This window comes from Zootoca vivipara, chromosome 12, assembly GCF_965207765.1.
Source record: "Zootoca vivipara chromosome 12, rZooViv2.hap1.1, whole genome shotgun sequence".
NCBI classification, from domain to species: Eukaryota; Metazoa; Chordata; class Lepidosauria; order Squamata; family Lacertidae; genus Zootoca; species Zootoca vivipara.
Window position 1 is genome coordinate 47,287,017 of NC_142595.1, and position 15,816 is coordinate 47,302,832.

Here is a 15,816-nt window from a genome sequence, read left to right on the forward strand (position 1 = left end):
AGTCTGTTTGTGTTATGAGGTTTATTTCCTTGAAAATATTCATCCAGAGTGGTTGATGTTTGCTACCTGTCAACCACTTATCATATACAGTCAGGGGCTGATGGAGTGTACCAACTCCATCACAGGGGAGAAGAGGATGGGTCCATGTGGCTGCCCTTTTGTGGAGTTAAATACCATCAATGCAGAATTTTGAGTGTGTTTTCTCTGATATTACTGGAAACGGGCCTTAGCAGCATTTTTTGGCCCACGTATTACACCTGTCTGCTTTCTCCATCTCTATTCACAAATCCCGACTCACAAACTTGTTTCGTTGAATCAATCAGACCTAATTAGAGATCACTGAGCATTGTGTAGATAACATATTTTCTGGAGTCAGATTCATGTTGAGAGTCAAATTTCCCACTGTTGCTAAAGACATGGTTGCTTGTGGACTAATTGTTGGGTTCAAGATGAAGTGAAGTGCAGTCATCGCATCTTCCTCTTCCCCAATTCATGTATAACTTGCTTGCCTATCAGGTGCATGCCCCCATCATAAATAAAAAACCTTCCCGCCTGTACATCCCTGCATCTTTCCAAACATTAAATATGTTGGTCCAGTATACCTGAAGGAGCATCTCCACCCCCATCATTCTGCCCGGACACTGAGGTCCAGCGCTGAGGGCCTTCTGGCGCTTCCCTCGTTACGATAAGCCAAGTTGCAGGGAACCAGGCAGAGGGCCTTCTCGGTAGTGGCACCCACCCTGTGGAACGCCCTCCCACCAGAGGTCAAAGAGAACAACAATTACCAGACCTTTAGAAGGCATCTCAAGGCAGCCCTGTTTAGGGAAGCTTTTAATGTTTAATAGATTGTTTTATTTCATTTTTCTGTTGTAAGCCGCCCAGAGTGGCTGGGGAAACCCAGCCAGATGGGCGGGGTATAAATAATAAATTATTATTATTATTATTATTATTATTATTATTATTATTAAACCTCCCTTCTCAGAGTGGAACAGAGGTTGTAGTATGAATGGGCTCAGAGGAAAGATTGGAGGTGTTTTATGCCATACATAGGAGTTGGCTGCAACAAATGGGTTGAAGATGGACTTCAGAACATTTTTGTGTACAATGGTATATGACTGAGGATCTCAGCCTCAGATTTCTCCCTATTTTTTTTTAAGTTTAAAAATTATCTTTATTGATTCCTTAAAAAAAATATAAACCACAACAAACGAAAAAAGGGATACAAAAACAATAACATAAATAACACAAATAACATAAATTCAAACTTAAGCCACCCAACGTAAATTAATACATAACTTAAATTAAGTCTATACTTCTCAAATCCATTGGGCAAATTAAACAAATTAAACTATACACATAATAATAAATCTAAACAAATCCCCAAACATATATATAAAATATAAACATAACAATATGCTCACCATGTCTTAAAATCAACTTCCAATCGCTGTTATGTCGTTTCCCTTGTTATATGCACATAACTTGCTTTACTTCTTATGATTTTAAAATGCCAAGCTAACTAATTAATTGATTACTTCATCTCTCAACATATATATATATATTCCCATGTATTCTCTTAATCAAAACAAATCACTAATTTAGTTTCTATACCTTCTTTTTTAAAATACTCTTCAACATATTTCCATTCAACTTTTAACCTTTGTTTTGGTGTGTTCCTAATTGCTGCCGTCATCCTTGCCAAATTCATGGATTCCACTAATTTTATCTGCCATTCCTGGGTCGTTGGTAGTTCCTCTCCTTTCCACTTTTGGGCTATAAATAATCTCGCCGCTGCACAGGCATACAAAAAAATATTTATTCTATCTTCGGGTATATTTTCTGGGATCAAACTTAATAAAAAATATTCAGGTTTTTTCCCAAATGTCTCCCTAAATATACAAATTGGATGAACAGCTTTTGCCACTTTTTGAACAAGTGGGGGGGGGGGGGTAGATGAAAGGAAATAAATGGAGAGACAAAAATAAAAACATTGGGGCAACCATCCATTTCAATGTGGGAAATGGCCAGTCCATGTTAGATCTGTCTGTGTCCAAGTCTTTAAGTCTTTTCTAACCTCTTTCAATAGTAGATTACATACTTTAGCTTTTGAAAGTTAGGACGCATCCACACTCCTGCTTGTGCCATGCCTAGAGAACACATATTTGAGCTGTTTTCCCCTTGTGCCACTCCTTTTCAATGGCAATCCAGTAGGAACCCAATTCAGGACCAGACCATACGCTTTTACCTTATCACACATTCCAGCCAATCAAAAGCACCTGAAGAAAGTGCAAAGGTGGGTCATAACTGGGTGGCCTTGGGAGAGTCACAAAGGCCAGATAGAGGCCTAGATAACCACATTCCCTCGCACTAGCAGCAGTCATTACTCATTCCTGCTGTACCTGGTGAGGAGCAATCCAGATTTACCAGTTCTACACGGGACAAATTTTCTCCACACCTGTTATTCCCACCAGGGCCGGTGATAGGGGTTTTTGTGCCCTAGGCAGGTCATCTTCTGGTGCCCCCCAAGGGGTGAGAGGGAAATAGCGAGAGAGAGAGTGTAAGGGAGGGAGGGAGGGAGGAGGGGGTGAGAGGGAAATAGCGAGAGGGAGGGAGGGAGGGAGGGAAGGGAGGGAGGAAGGAAGGAAGGAAGGGAGGGAGGGAGGGAGGGAGGAAGGGGTGGGTAAGAGAGAGAGAGAAAGAAGAAAGGAAGGAAGGGAGGGAGGGAGGGAGGGAGGGAGGGAGGAAGGAAGGAAGGAAGGAAGGAAGGAAGGAAGGAAGGAAGGAAGGAAGGAAGGAAGGAAGGAAGGAAGGAAGGAAGGAGAGGGGAAAGGGGGGGAAGGAAGCCTGCTCTTGCGAGATGCGGCACAGGGGCGGGCGGGCGCGTCTCACAGTGAGCCAGGGAGAAGGGAGATGTGGGCACCCACCCCTGCAAAAGGTGGTGACAGGATCATCACCCTGAAAGAAGCACTCCTTTCGGGGCACTCATCCCACCACCGCCTCTCGCAAGAGCACGCTTTCCCTCCCCCCCCCCAGCAGGCTGGCCAATGCCCCCTCCATTTTGGCACCCTAGGCAACTGCCTAGTTCCTCTAAATGGATGCACCGGCCCTGATTCCCACCACCACCACCCCCCCAAAAAAATCAGGTTTGGCATGGAGAAAACATGTACCTGTTGTGTAGTTAGAAAGGAAACCCCCGACAGCCCTCATCATGATGACACCCCCCCCCCCACAGAGAAGGCTCATGACCACATGGGCAATGTTGCCTGTGTCTGTGTACATAGCATACTCTGCAACATGCCTCAGATGAAAATAGGGACAGTTTCATCTGAGGAATGCTGGAGGGCATGTCACACAGAGTCATTTTTAGTGACAGAACTAAGACACACTTTCTTCCTCCTTCCCCTGCTTCAGGAGGGCTCACTACGACTTCCCGCCTCCGCTGTGCCAGCCCCTCACTTTGAAATTGCCAGTTCCATTGCTCTTTTCCTGCCCCGTCGCCGCATGCATTCGTGAAACGGCAAACCAAAATGGTAATTTTCCTCCAGTGGGTTAGCGTGGAGCATAATTCAACAGCTCCCATTAACATTGATTATGCTTGGACAGGAAATGTCACCCCAAATGGTACTTCAGGGAAACAGATCGTTCCATCCGCCATTCTGCCATCTTTGATGGCACCCAAAATCAACTTGCCCCAGGGCAGGACTCCCTTCACATGAGGAGTGACTTTTTAAAAATCCTCAGATGGTACAGGAGATGATGTGATTTCTTTGTGTGAGCATCTTGATGCCAAAGCAACCAGGGGAAAATAGCACCCTCCCAGTTCCATGACATGAAAATTGGAAAGTATTTGGCAGCACTGAAAAGAGATATGGAATTAGTTAATAAAAATTAATTCAGAGCCTCTGGGGGGTGAGGCCTAGTCCCGCCTTGGGTATCTGCTTTCAGTGTTTTTAATGCTCTGGAATAGTTTGTTTCTTTATCACATATACTTTGCTTATACAACTCCTTGCAGCAAGTGATAAATCAGGATTTGATTCGTTTCTTAAAATAAATAATGTTTATTTGTTAACTATTAAATAAATAAGAGGGTGGGGTGTGTGAATGTGGAGGGAGGCTGTTTTGCAGATTTTCCCACCAACCAAATTTCTGAAGTTTGAAAACAAGTAAACAAGACAAGACAAACGACAACAGGGAAAGAGGAAGTTCTCTCTGAGCCAAACTTTCACGTGGGCACTTTGGGATTCCAATTATAGCCCCTAACCCAGACATCTCTCAACCACAACAATGTACTGCATCTGTTTTCAAAGTGTCATGTTAGTCCCAAGGACATCACTAGCTACAATTTTCTTTGGGGGGGGGGGCAGTTTCTGTGAACATTAGGGAAAACTCTGAAGGCTTCATACAGCAGAGATGACTTTCACAAAGAAACAGTCCGTGGTGGCTTGAACCTGGCTGCCTCAACCATTTAATGGCAGCCTTTGGTGGGGTAAGTTGAAGGGAACTTTTTTATAATAGGCTTGAGCATAAATACTAGTATTTCCACTTGAGTTCTGGTGTGTCGCATTGATTATTGCTTCCTATTTTAAGGCTTGCTTATTGCCACCTGCCTGCTGAGCATAAGAGAGACTGTGGAGAGTAACTGGAGAAATAGCCTTCTGAGCTTGGCACTGCTGCAAGAAAAGCAGTTGGAACCTCTCTAGTATCCAGTGCTCAGCTGGGGGTGGCGTACGCAAGAGCTTTGTGGCTCCCTGATCCTTTGCAGCTTTGGAATGTTAGGAAAGCACCTAGCACCCTTCTAGCTGCTCTGGTAGTCACTCACTGCTTAGCGGAAACAGCACCAAACCTTTCAAACAGCAGCAGCATCTGTAGGAGAGCAACCAGAGGCTCTCTAAAGCCTAGTGCTCACCTAGGGAAAAGGTGGGTAGTGCTCTCCTCCCCCCTTGGCTGTGGCTTTGGAAATAATGGAGTGTCCTAAAATCCACCTAGCTTCCCTGAAGCATACAACCTTGCGATGCACCAGTTCTTTTGGCTCCGTATCAGAGGGCTGGGTGGTTTTTTGCTGAAATTCTCCTGGCATCACCATAGCTTCTCTGTAACTGGTTTCTGAGCCGGGATAAATGCAAGCTATTTAGACTATTGCAGATAGTGCAGAGGTTGGGGGAGAAGCCAGTGTCTTTCTGAAGCTCATTGCTGAGCTCGGGAAGGCTTCAGCTCAGCCGTGCCTTGGGAACAATCATGGGGTAAGCTCCTAGGATCTCAGTGCTCAGCTGAGTATCACGCAAGCCATTTGGATCTACAGCAGCTACACCCGAGCTGATGGGCACCTTGGGAAGTGTTGGGCCCACGCTCAAATGTGCAGAGGCTAAGAACTACCACTGTACTGGGATGATACCCTTCTCTTCTCCAAAGCTCTGTGCTCGGCTGGGGTGAAAAAGCTTTCAAGCTAAGCGCTGGGCTTCAGAGAAGGGCACCATCCAACTCCCAGGCTGGTAGGAGGACTGAAGGAGAGCTGGGGTATCCAGCCTCCTTGAAATCAAACACTCAGCTAGGAGAGATGTGTGTCTCCTGGCTTCAGTAAAGGCAGAGAGTGCAAAGGCGGCACCTGAACTACAGCCTGCAATGGTACTGGCAGGCATGCAAGATCTGAGCTCAGTAGTAACTTTCAGTAAATCTATAAGGTAGCAACCCGCTTCTTTCCCTCACCACAGTTAATGGAAGCTCAGCCTTGCCTTTCCATTCAGCCCACTGAAAAACACTAGGTGCTCCTTACCCCTCTCCCCAAAGCACTGCTTTGGATAGGCCTTAAGCTAACTTTGCAAGAGCTGGGAAAGTGCAGAGAGGTTTCCCACACCTCCAATCCCACCATACAGCTGGGATAGTTGCATGAAACTCAGGTTTCTGCAGTAAAAAAACCCCTGTTCTTCCTGGATCTTGCCAATGAGACTCAGGAGCCAGAGGAGAGAGAGAGAGAGAGAGAGAGAGAGAGAGAGAGAGAGAGAGAGAGAAGAGAGAGAGAGAGAGAGAGAGAGAGAGAGAGACCAGCGTTTATTAGTTTGCGCAAACTAACTGATTCAGCGGGATATTTCCCAAAATCTGAACACTGGGCATTGTCCGGCAAGACTTTTTATGGATTTACATACAAAGAATACATACAGAGCCCCCATACATCTGCAGAGGATAGCTGGCAAAAACCCATTGGGTACCACTTTCTCCTCCTGCACCTCGACGTGCCAGCCCTCGGTAGGCCCTTTGCTGCTTACTAAAAATGCTTCCATAGGCAACGTTCTGAAGCCTACACGCCTACTAAGAGGGAGTTGTAGCCTTGATTTAGCTAGCATAGCTGGTTCACTCCCAAATGCTGCCCTTATCCTATCTTTTGGTGTCTCCAGCAACTAAGCAGCAAATTTGGCTGTTTGTGTCTGTTATGAACAAAAGGGAGCTTTTTTGTGAGCCAAGGAGTTTAACAGAATCCCAGTGTCTCATTCAAAGGGGCTCCTACAGAAAGCCCCCAATGCCTCAAGATGAACTCCACCTGAGATCCCCCAGCTCAGAAACCTATTGCTTTGCACATAGAGCAATTCAGGGTGTCCTAGGAATACAGGAAGCAGCCTTATACTGAGTCAGACCACTTAGTCCATCTAGCTCAGTATTGCCTACACAGACTGGCGGCGACTTTCAGCCCAGGAGTGTATTCCAGTCCTATTTGGGGATTCTCTCCATTGAGTCTGGGATGCTTATCTGAGAAGGGAGATGAATGGCATCAGGAAGGCCAAGAGGAGCAACTGGTCATGTCTCAGCCTCCCCAAAGCTTGGCACACTCAGCCAAGAGACACACAGCCTTCAGTACCAACCCTGAAAAGGTTGTGGGACACCTGAGCTCTGTAACTCACTCAGTAACCCCAGAGATTTAATGCTTAGCTAGGAGGTGAGCAAGCATCACAGCCAATTCCCCTCTTGGCAAGGTTTCTGCTGGTCCTCTGGGGCCCAAAACAGCAGAGGGGACTGTGCACTGTTCTTCCAAGCATTTGGCTGCTAAGTGCACAAGATACTGCTCACCGAAATAGATTTCAGTAGTACAGCATGAAAAGTGTTTTAAAATCCCTTCGTACATTGCATGGGAGAGTTTGGGGATGAAAAAAGTGTGCCTCTTGGGACACATCTTCAGACCTTTGTGTATATGTTTTGAAAGGAAAATATATTCTGAGATCCTGTGACTGTTGAAGCACAAGGACTTGTATTATTACTATGCCGCAAGCCCGTTTAGAAGTAAATACATGGGGACAGACTCTGAGAGAAGAGGATGTATTCAGAACAGGACTGTTTTTTCAGCTGGAACTCAGTTCTGATACCTTTCAGGTGGGTGCCTTTGCCGTTCTAAGAGAACAAGTTCTTGCACCTCTTTTTCTAAAAATAATAATAACAGCACTGATTAGGAGGAGTATTAGGTAAGTTCATTCTGATTGGTCTGGGCGATGGCAGACTCGGATTGGCTGCAGGTTATAAAGTGAGGAGTTGATTTTTGCTGTTGAGCTAGAGCAGGCATCCCCAAACTGCGGCCCTCCAGATGTTTTGGCCTACAACTCCCATGATCCCTAGCTAACAGGACCAGTGGTTGGGGAAGATGGGAATTGTAGTCCAAAGCTTCTGGAGGGCCGAAGTTTGGGGGTGCCTGAGCTAGAGGAAAATGAGTTGAAAAGAGAGCCGTGAGGAAAAGACCAGAGGAAAGCTGAGGCCTGAATATTAATACTTACCTGGTGCAGATCAACAGAAGGGAGCCAGGGGCTGAGTTTGTTTCAGAGGCTGCACTATGTCAAGCTCTTACTAGATGAAGATTACAAAGCAACGGCATCTGTCTGCTGTCAATAGGAAGGGAGTCCGATGCCAATTTTAAATGTGTTTTTTACAACTGCAGAATGAGTGTAATAGGTCAAGCGGGCACATGTGGGTCAAGCGGGCACATGTGGCGTAAGTGAATCTTGTGAGTAAATAAACCCAAGGATTGTGGACATAGTGGGCTGGGGTGGAGGTTTAGGGAATGTCAGCAACAGCATCGCTTGAGTCTTTATTCTGTTGAGCCATGGGCAGAGTGCACTCAGCACACCAGCGAAGTGTGCAATTGAACCCAGGACATGGTTTGCAGAAAAAATATGCCAGGCAGTTCAGTAAGGGCAGCAACAATATATTTTTACTGACAGCTAAAAGAACAACTATGTACAAGTATAAAGTGATCCTGCCTCTGCCTGCCTCTCAGGATAGAGCAACTAAAGTCTTTCCAGGAAAAACACTTTCCACCAGAGATCCGACACAGGAATGTTAGCTTCCAGCAAGTCACACTACTTCTTACAAACACAAGGCTAGTTAGACTCTCGCATGGGCTGAGTCATTTGCAGCACAGGTTGTTGAGTTCATGACCATCGAGCTGTAGATGCAAGCATTTACACTTAATCAGCCGTGACTTGGCTTTTCATCTGCAGGCACAAATTTATTAACTCCAACACTCCAACATCAAGCACCTTTAAGACCCCAGCGTAAACTTCAGTCTTCCCTGATGTACACAACATCACCTTTCATAAGCCAACAACCTTGGCTTAAAGCTCATCCTGTAAAGATGCACATCGCATGCCTGAATCCCCGCTACCAGCTACCAGGAGGTTCTCAAACATTCCAAGAGAATAGGTGGCATTGGAAAAATTGAAAAAAAGCACAAATACTTAAGCATAGTGAGGCTGAAGAAACTGGTTTTCCCATTGCACATGAACAACCCAGGGTGTTTTAGCCCACTAGAGACTTTACCTGCTGTGTAGCTGGAAGTGATGGGTTAGAATCAGAGGAGCACTTTGTCTACAAACCTTATCATTATTTCTTTGAGCTTGAAGGGGGTCAGAATTCTCTAAATAAAAGACATTCTGCGAACGTTCTTAGTCCTTGCAATGCTCTTTGGAGTGGGGGGGGGGCAGGTGCTATTTCAGTCCTTTTTCCGTTTTCTGTTTGTTTATCACCTGAGTTACAGACTTTTCTTTATAGCTGGGAGTCTCAGCATGGTCTGTGGACACTTCAATTTCACTGCCCTCCTGAATGGTCCGCTAGAAAGAAAATAAGAAAGATTATATACTCTTAATATACATTAAGAGTAGCCAGTGTGGTGCCCTTCAGATGTTGGTAGGCCTCAGTTCTCATCATTCCCAGCTGACATGCCCAATGGTGGGATTCGTAATCTTGCAATATCTGAAAGGTACCACATTTTTTGCCTTGTCCTACATGAAAGTCATGAGAAACTCTCTGACAATCCTGTAAAGCAGACCAAGCCCCCCCCCCAATATTCCATATTAACAATGAAGACCAAGAAGCTGTTGAGCAGTTGAGAACTAAAAACAGAAATAAGCTGGTACCTCAGGACCCTGAAACATGCCTCTTGTAGTCAAAAAACAGCATCAGAGTAACTCATCTCAGGAATAGCAAACATACTTTAATGTTTCTTTCTCTACAAATCAATGGTTCATTGCCTTTCAGATAACCAATCTCAGCTGAAGATTCTACATCTTCCAAAAAACACTCCATCCTTTCCTTTTCTTCTCTCCCACAGTTTCTCCAGTTGCCCCCACCGTTTTCCCACTTAATCCGTCTTCTGAGTGCATTGATGCAAAAATCACCATTGGGTGTTTGGCCAAGGGTTTCCTGCCTGACCCAGTCAATTTCTCCTGGAGCAATGCCAACGGCGGGACCATCGAGATTAAGAAATTTCCTTCAATCAGTTCCAATGGGGCTTTCATCGTAAGCTCCCAGGCAGTTATTTCTGGTGCTGCTTGGAAGAATTTCGTTCCCTTTTATTGCACGGCTGCTCACTATGCGACAAACAGGACAGTACGAGTGGTTCGTCAGCGTAAGTGAATTTATTTGTCTTTTCTTTCTTTCTTTCTTTCAAAAAGCAACATTACCCAGCAGCCAACAGCAACACAAACCAGGAGATAAGCATTAAGTATGTATCTTGCATCCAATTAACTAAAGTGCTATACGTCATTTTATCGTCTTGACACAATGAACAATTATGTAAGTCCAGTTCAGAACTAAGACATTCCTGCATTGGATATTTATTAATTTATTTTAAGGGGAGAGGAGCTTGCCCTTGATTTGAGATGAGGAATAGTGGTTCTTTCCCCTTCCCCTTCTCCCATGTCTAGAAAGCATTGGTCCAAGCAATTTTCCTTTTGTCCCAACTGCATTCCCAGAGAAAAGTCGCTCTTCACTGCTGAATTGGAGCAAATGTCAATTCAACGAAAACCTGACTGATGTTTCCTCCTATTCAGCAGCAAAGATTGGGTTTTCCTGGGGGGAAGCAGTGGGACAAGCAGAAGTTTGTATGAGCCCTAGCATATGATTACCCCGTAGCATGGGAAACAAACTCTTTACCTGCTCTGTTTTTACTCTTAAATTTGTTCTGAGGCTGCGCCCTGCCTTTGCTGGCTGAACCCAACTCACATTTGGTTTGCCCCAAATGAAGACCCGCTCCAGTTTATTTAATGTGAGAAGGCTTCTCTAGAGTGGGCCAGGCACTCAATCTGCTAGAAGACAACCTCATGAATTTGGTCTGCAGATCTCTCCACATAGGAATACCTCCAGTTGTATATCTTACCTTTGGGTTGCTGGATTCATCTGCGATGAAACCGTTACTTTGCACTGTTTTCCTTCCTTCTCAAGCACTGAACCCGACCGCTCCACCTGACATTATCATCAGCGCACCACGCCTAACGGATTTTGTGGGGTCCCCCTTAAATGCCACCATCACCTGCAATGCTATTAATCTGCACACTCAGAAAACCACACTCCAGTGGCTGAGGGATGAAGCAGTTCTTGAATCTGATGGCCCCACTACCATTTCAACCTCAAAATGCAGTCACAGCCTGAGGAGTGAGCTAACAGTCACCAAGAGCGACTGGGACAACGGCAAGAAGTTTTCCTGCAACGTGTTCAACGAGAAATTCAATGGGATTAGGAACATCAGCAAACCCCTTATTTGTGGCAGTAAGTTGAAAACTCCATCCGGAAACTGGTTTGCCGTTCCAGCGCAACAGGGGCAGATCTAATTTTGTCCTCAGGAAGAAGCACTTGATATATTTGGTTGCATTCTGGGAATATTTGTTGACTAACATGGCAGAGATTCAAGTTTATTCGCTAAAACTCATCTAGGATTTCATCAGAATCTATACATGCCTACAGGCTAAACCAGAGGTGGACTTGCTCTAGAATACTGAATTATCTTACCTAAACAGATTCTAGGGCAAAGTCTGAAGACACATACTGCAGCAACAGTATCTTTCAGCATATTCTAGGATACTGCTGGGGTAGATCCAACCTTGTTTTCAGTGTTACGTGAGATATTATGGTAGTCATTGCCCCCATTCTTTTCTACTGAGCCAATGCTGACATTATTTTTATAGACAAAAAAGAAACAAAATCTCCTTGTTTTTTTTTTTAAATATTTCCCCTAATGAAGACTTTGTGTATTTAGCGTTTTACAAAAGCACAGTGTAGAAACACTAGATCTGGCAGATCAGTGGATCACTAAGGAAACAGACTTGTGCAGCTGCTGGCAGGGACTCCCATCTACAAGACCTTCTCCCGTCTATGTGGTGCACACAAAGGATGGGGAAATTCTCAATTTCAATTGGCCATAAAAAATAGAACTCTTGTGTACATTGGATGTTTGAATCATTTGCGTGTTGAGGTCCCCCAAAACCACCCCTCAAAAGAATTCACACCACAGACAGAATTTTTGTTTTGGGTTTTTGGCATGAATTTAGCCACAACTTTATTAAAATACAAAATATGTAAGTGGTTGCGTAGGCATTGGTTCTCCAACTGTCCCCTAAGGACATAACTAAACTAGCCTTGTCAACAAGGAGAAACCCTACAGGGAGAGACAGGGAGGCAGGTGCGTTGGCCCTCCCCTCTCCCCTCAGGCTCCCAGGGGCTCTCGCACGGCCCTTGCCCCCAACCAGAGGTTACGGACACTGCATATCGAGCCCCTGTATTCCTGACCGGAATTTCCCCAACACTCAGGCATTAACTTGAGGGGCCAACACAGTCAACAATACCCCTCATACAACCCAAATAACCAATGCCTAACCGCCAACCTTACAAGTTGTGACTATTTGCTATGCAGTAGGCAAAAACCAGATGGCACCAGCCAATCAGCCAAATGGAAAAAATTCCTACCAGGCCCATGCCAAGCAGACGACCCCATGATAGGCACAGCAAGGTCAACACAGTGGCCTAAACAGAGGGAGGGAGGGAGGGAGGGAGGGTGGGTGATCCGAAGAACGCAGCCAAGAGGAGGAACAAATCACGTGCTTGCCTTTTATATCCCTGGCTGTCCCTCAGAAATTGAAACATGCTTTTCTCGCCAACAACAGCCTGGGTCCAATCAGAACGGTGGCCAACTCATAGCCGCCACCCCAGCAACTCAGGGGTAGTTTGTTAGGCCCGCACCGCAACACGTGCTCTCCATGAAGGAGAACCCGCAATATTTGTTTGGAATTAAGGGTGAATGGGTTTTGAGGTGCCAATAGAAGTTGGCCTACTGTGCAACTGAATGCTCTTCTTACTTCTTTTTAGATCTTCCTGTCCCTGTCAAGGTTGAGACCATCCAGCCTTCCTTTGCTGATATTTTCCAAACCAAGACGGCCATTCTGACCTGCAGAATTTCGAACATACCTGATGACCAAGATCTTAAGGAGCTGAATGTCACCTGGACACGAGCAGATGATGACAAACCCCTAGAGACTATCCTTAAACCCTCCCAAGAACAAGAGAGCAGTGGGCTGCTATTCAAGGATGCAGTAGCTACGGTGTGTGCAGATGAGTGGAACAAAGGGGAAACTTTCAAATGCAAAATTATTCACCCAGCTTTATTTCCCTCAATGGAAGTCAGATCCCTGCGCAAGCCTCAAGGTAGGTGTCTATTTTACATCATCCTACAAAAATGGCTAACAACCCTCAATGTCACTTTTTTTAGGTCTTTGGCTTTCCAGAAGGCTCAGAATAGTTTTTTTAAAAAAATGTATCTATTAAAGATTTTTTCAAACAACAAAAACATACAAAATACAAAACACAAAAAGGAAATACAAAACACACAAAAAATGCAAAATACAAAAAATGCAAAACAAAAATTCTTACTTATAAACCTTATTTCTAATCTATTGACTTCCTCTCCCACATCCTGCTGCGCTTCTTTATATTTCATATTTAGTAAGTTCTGAATCTTATATAAATTCTAAATTTGCTTCAATATTATCATTTTACTACATCTATTATATTTTATCCTTTAAACACTCAGTCTATATCTTACTTCTTAATTAAAATATCTTTATCTTCTAACAATACATATTTTCAAACCCTTGTATTATCTACAACCTCCTTGTATCTCCCTCACTATCATTAAATCAATCTATTACGTGCTTATTTTTCAAATAAATTTTAAATTTCTTCCAATCTTCTTCCACTGCTTCTTCACTCCGATCCCGAAGTCTCCCCGTCAACTCAGACAGTTCCATATATTCTATCAACTTCTTCTGCCATTCATCCACAGTTGGTAATTCTTTATTCTTCCAATTCTTTGCCAATACTATTCTTGCTGCTGTTGTGGCATGCAAAAAGAAAACAACATCTTTCTTGGGGATATCATCCCCCATTGTCCCAAGTAAGAAGGCCTCTGGTTTCTTGACGAAAGTGTTCAGAATAGTTTTGTTCTGCCCTAACAATCATTAAGTATAGATTTCCCCCTACCTGGTGGCCTCCATCTATTCTGGACTAAAATGTCTATCATCTTTGACTATTGGTCATGCTAAATAGAGCAGATATGTTTCATAGTCCAAAATATCAGGAGAGTAGCATTTTGGGAATGGCTGATTTGATACCTGAGTGTAAGCCTTTGGCAGGCCTAAAGATGTCTCCATTTCAATTGCTTTAATTCCAGTTAGTACTTTTTTAAAATCATACTTATTATTTTCATAGTTCCTTTTATTGCACTGGATGTTTAATAAGGTAGACCAAACTGAGTTACAATGGTCTGACTGAGGCTAACCAGTGTGAACTTTAAGAAATTCAAATGTGGGTTTCCAACTTCCAAAGCAAAAATATTTCACCCCTTCTGTTTACAAATTTCAGGTCCCACTAATTTGCAGCATAGAAACTGTATTTGTGGCCTTCAGTTTAGGCACAAGCTGTGCCCATGAAGGCAAAGACAACCCACCAGCCATGTATTTTGTGACATTTAATGTGCCTTTTTCAGACAGACAACAAAAACAGAACTACAATTTAGCCCCTAGCAGGCTGTCAGAAATCCTTGGTATTGTCCATGTGGCTTAATGGGTCATAAATTATACGAAACTGCTCTTAGAGTAGATGAAGCTCCCATTCTAAGCCCACCTTAGCAATGAAGAGATGAATGTGTCTGCATTTGCTTAGTGGGAACGTAAGCCATAGTCTCTCTGTCTCAGTGTGCATGACAAACTTAGTTGGTCTCTAAGGTGCTACTGGAAGGAATTTTTTTATTTTGTCTCTCTTATGCGCTTCCACTCTTTTTACATACATGCCCACACAGAGCAGTGGACCATGTCATCACAATCTTTAATAAAAATCCAGATTTAGAAAGCCATTGCATCTGATCATTTTTGGTCAATGTCCAGGTCACCTGCTAGAAGTCTTCTTCCATTCATCTTATGTCTTCATCTGACTCTCTCAAACCATACAAATGAGGTCATGGTTAAGAAAGGAAGGAAACAGATGATTAGCAATGTACTTTTTTTAAAAAAATGCATTTTATATTCTCTTCATCCTCCCTCCTTTATCCTTCCAGATGGCAACCCCTCTGCTCCACATATCTACATCCTTCCTCCTCCTCCGGATCAGCTGGCTCTGCAGGAAACAGCCACCGTCACTTGTTTGATGAAAGATTTCTCCCCTAGTGAGTTCTTTGTCAAATGGCTGCGGAATGGTGAGCCCGTGGATGCTTCCGAATACTTCACCAACACAGCCACCCAGGAGTCTAAGACACCCAAGCAGTATTATGCCTATAGCATGCTGAACGTCAACGCAGAAGAGTGGAATTCTGGAACTGCTTACACTTGTGTGGTAGGGCATGAGATGTTGCCCCTCCAGACGTCTCAGAAGACCATAGACAAGAATACGGGTAAACCAACCATTGTCAACGTCTCCCTCGTGCTCTCCGACACCGCCAGCACTTGCCAATAACCATTCTTCTCAAGCCTCCTGCAGATCTTTCACAGCTTCCTAATTCTGCCAGCATCTGCCTTCCCTTCTTGCGTCTCCATTTGTTTAATTATTGGCCTTTTTGTGGAGGAAAAGAGGGGTGATGTACCCTAAATGTTGTAGAATTAACTGGCCACATCTCTTTGAAGTAAAGCAATAGTTTGAAATAAAGAAAGTTTATCCAAACATAAGAAGATAATTCTGTCTTGTGGTTAGAAATGGTGATAAGGGAGTTACTGTTAATCCCCAGTCACACAAACGTGAGATGAGGTCTATACCCCCCTTTGAATTGGATGGGAAATTAAGCTTCCACCCAGAGCATCTTCTCAAATATGATCTGGAATTTTCAGAGGATGATAGAAGCATTAGACCCCCAAACTTCCATGACTGTGTTTGCAGGACTTACTGTTTCCAGAAATCACTTTGTCCATTAGGTGCCTCATGATGGAAGAATCTAGAGCAGGCATCCTCAAACTGCGGCCCTCCAGATGTTTTGGCCTACAACTCCCATGATCCCTAGCTAACAGGACCAGTGGTCAGGAAAGATGG

General features: G+C 44.2%; 1 gene segment (V, D, J or C); it reads left to right on the forward strand.

Moving 5' to 3' along the window:
• Positions 1 to 4,283: 4,283 nt before the first annotated feature.
• Positions 4,284 to 15,453, forward strand: LOC118078115 (Ig mu chain C region-like). The segment is given in 5 exon segments: positions 4,284 to 4,486; positions 9,584 to 9,880; positions 10,696 to 11,019; positions 12,613 to 12,948; positions 14,855 to 15,453. Coding segments are annotated over 2 exon segments (426 nt in total).
• Positions 15,454 to 15,816: the final 363 nt, after the last annotated feature.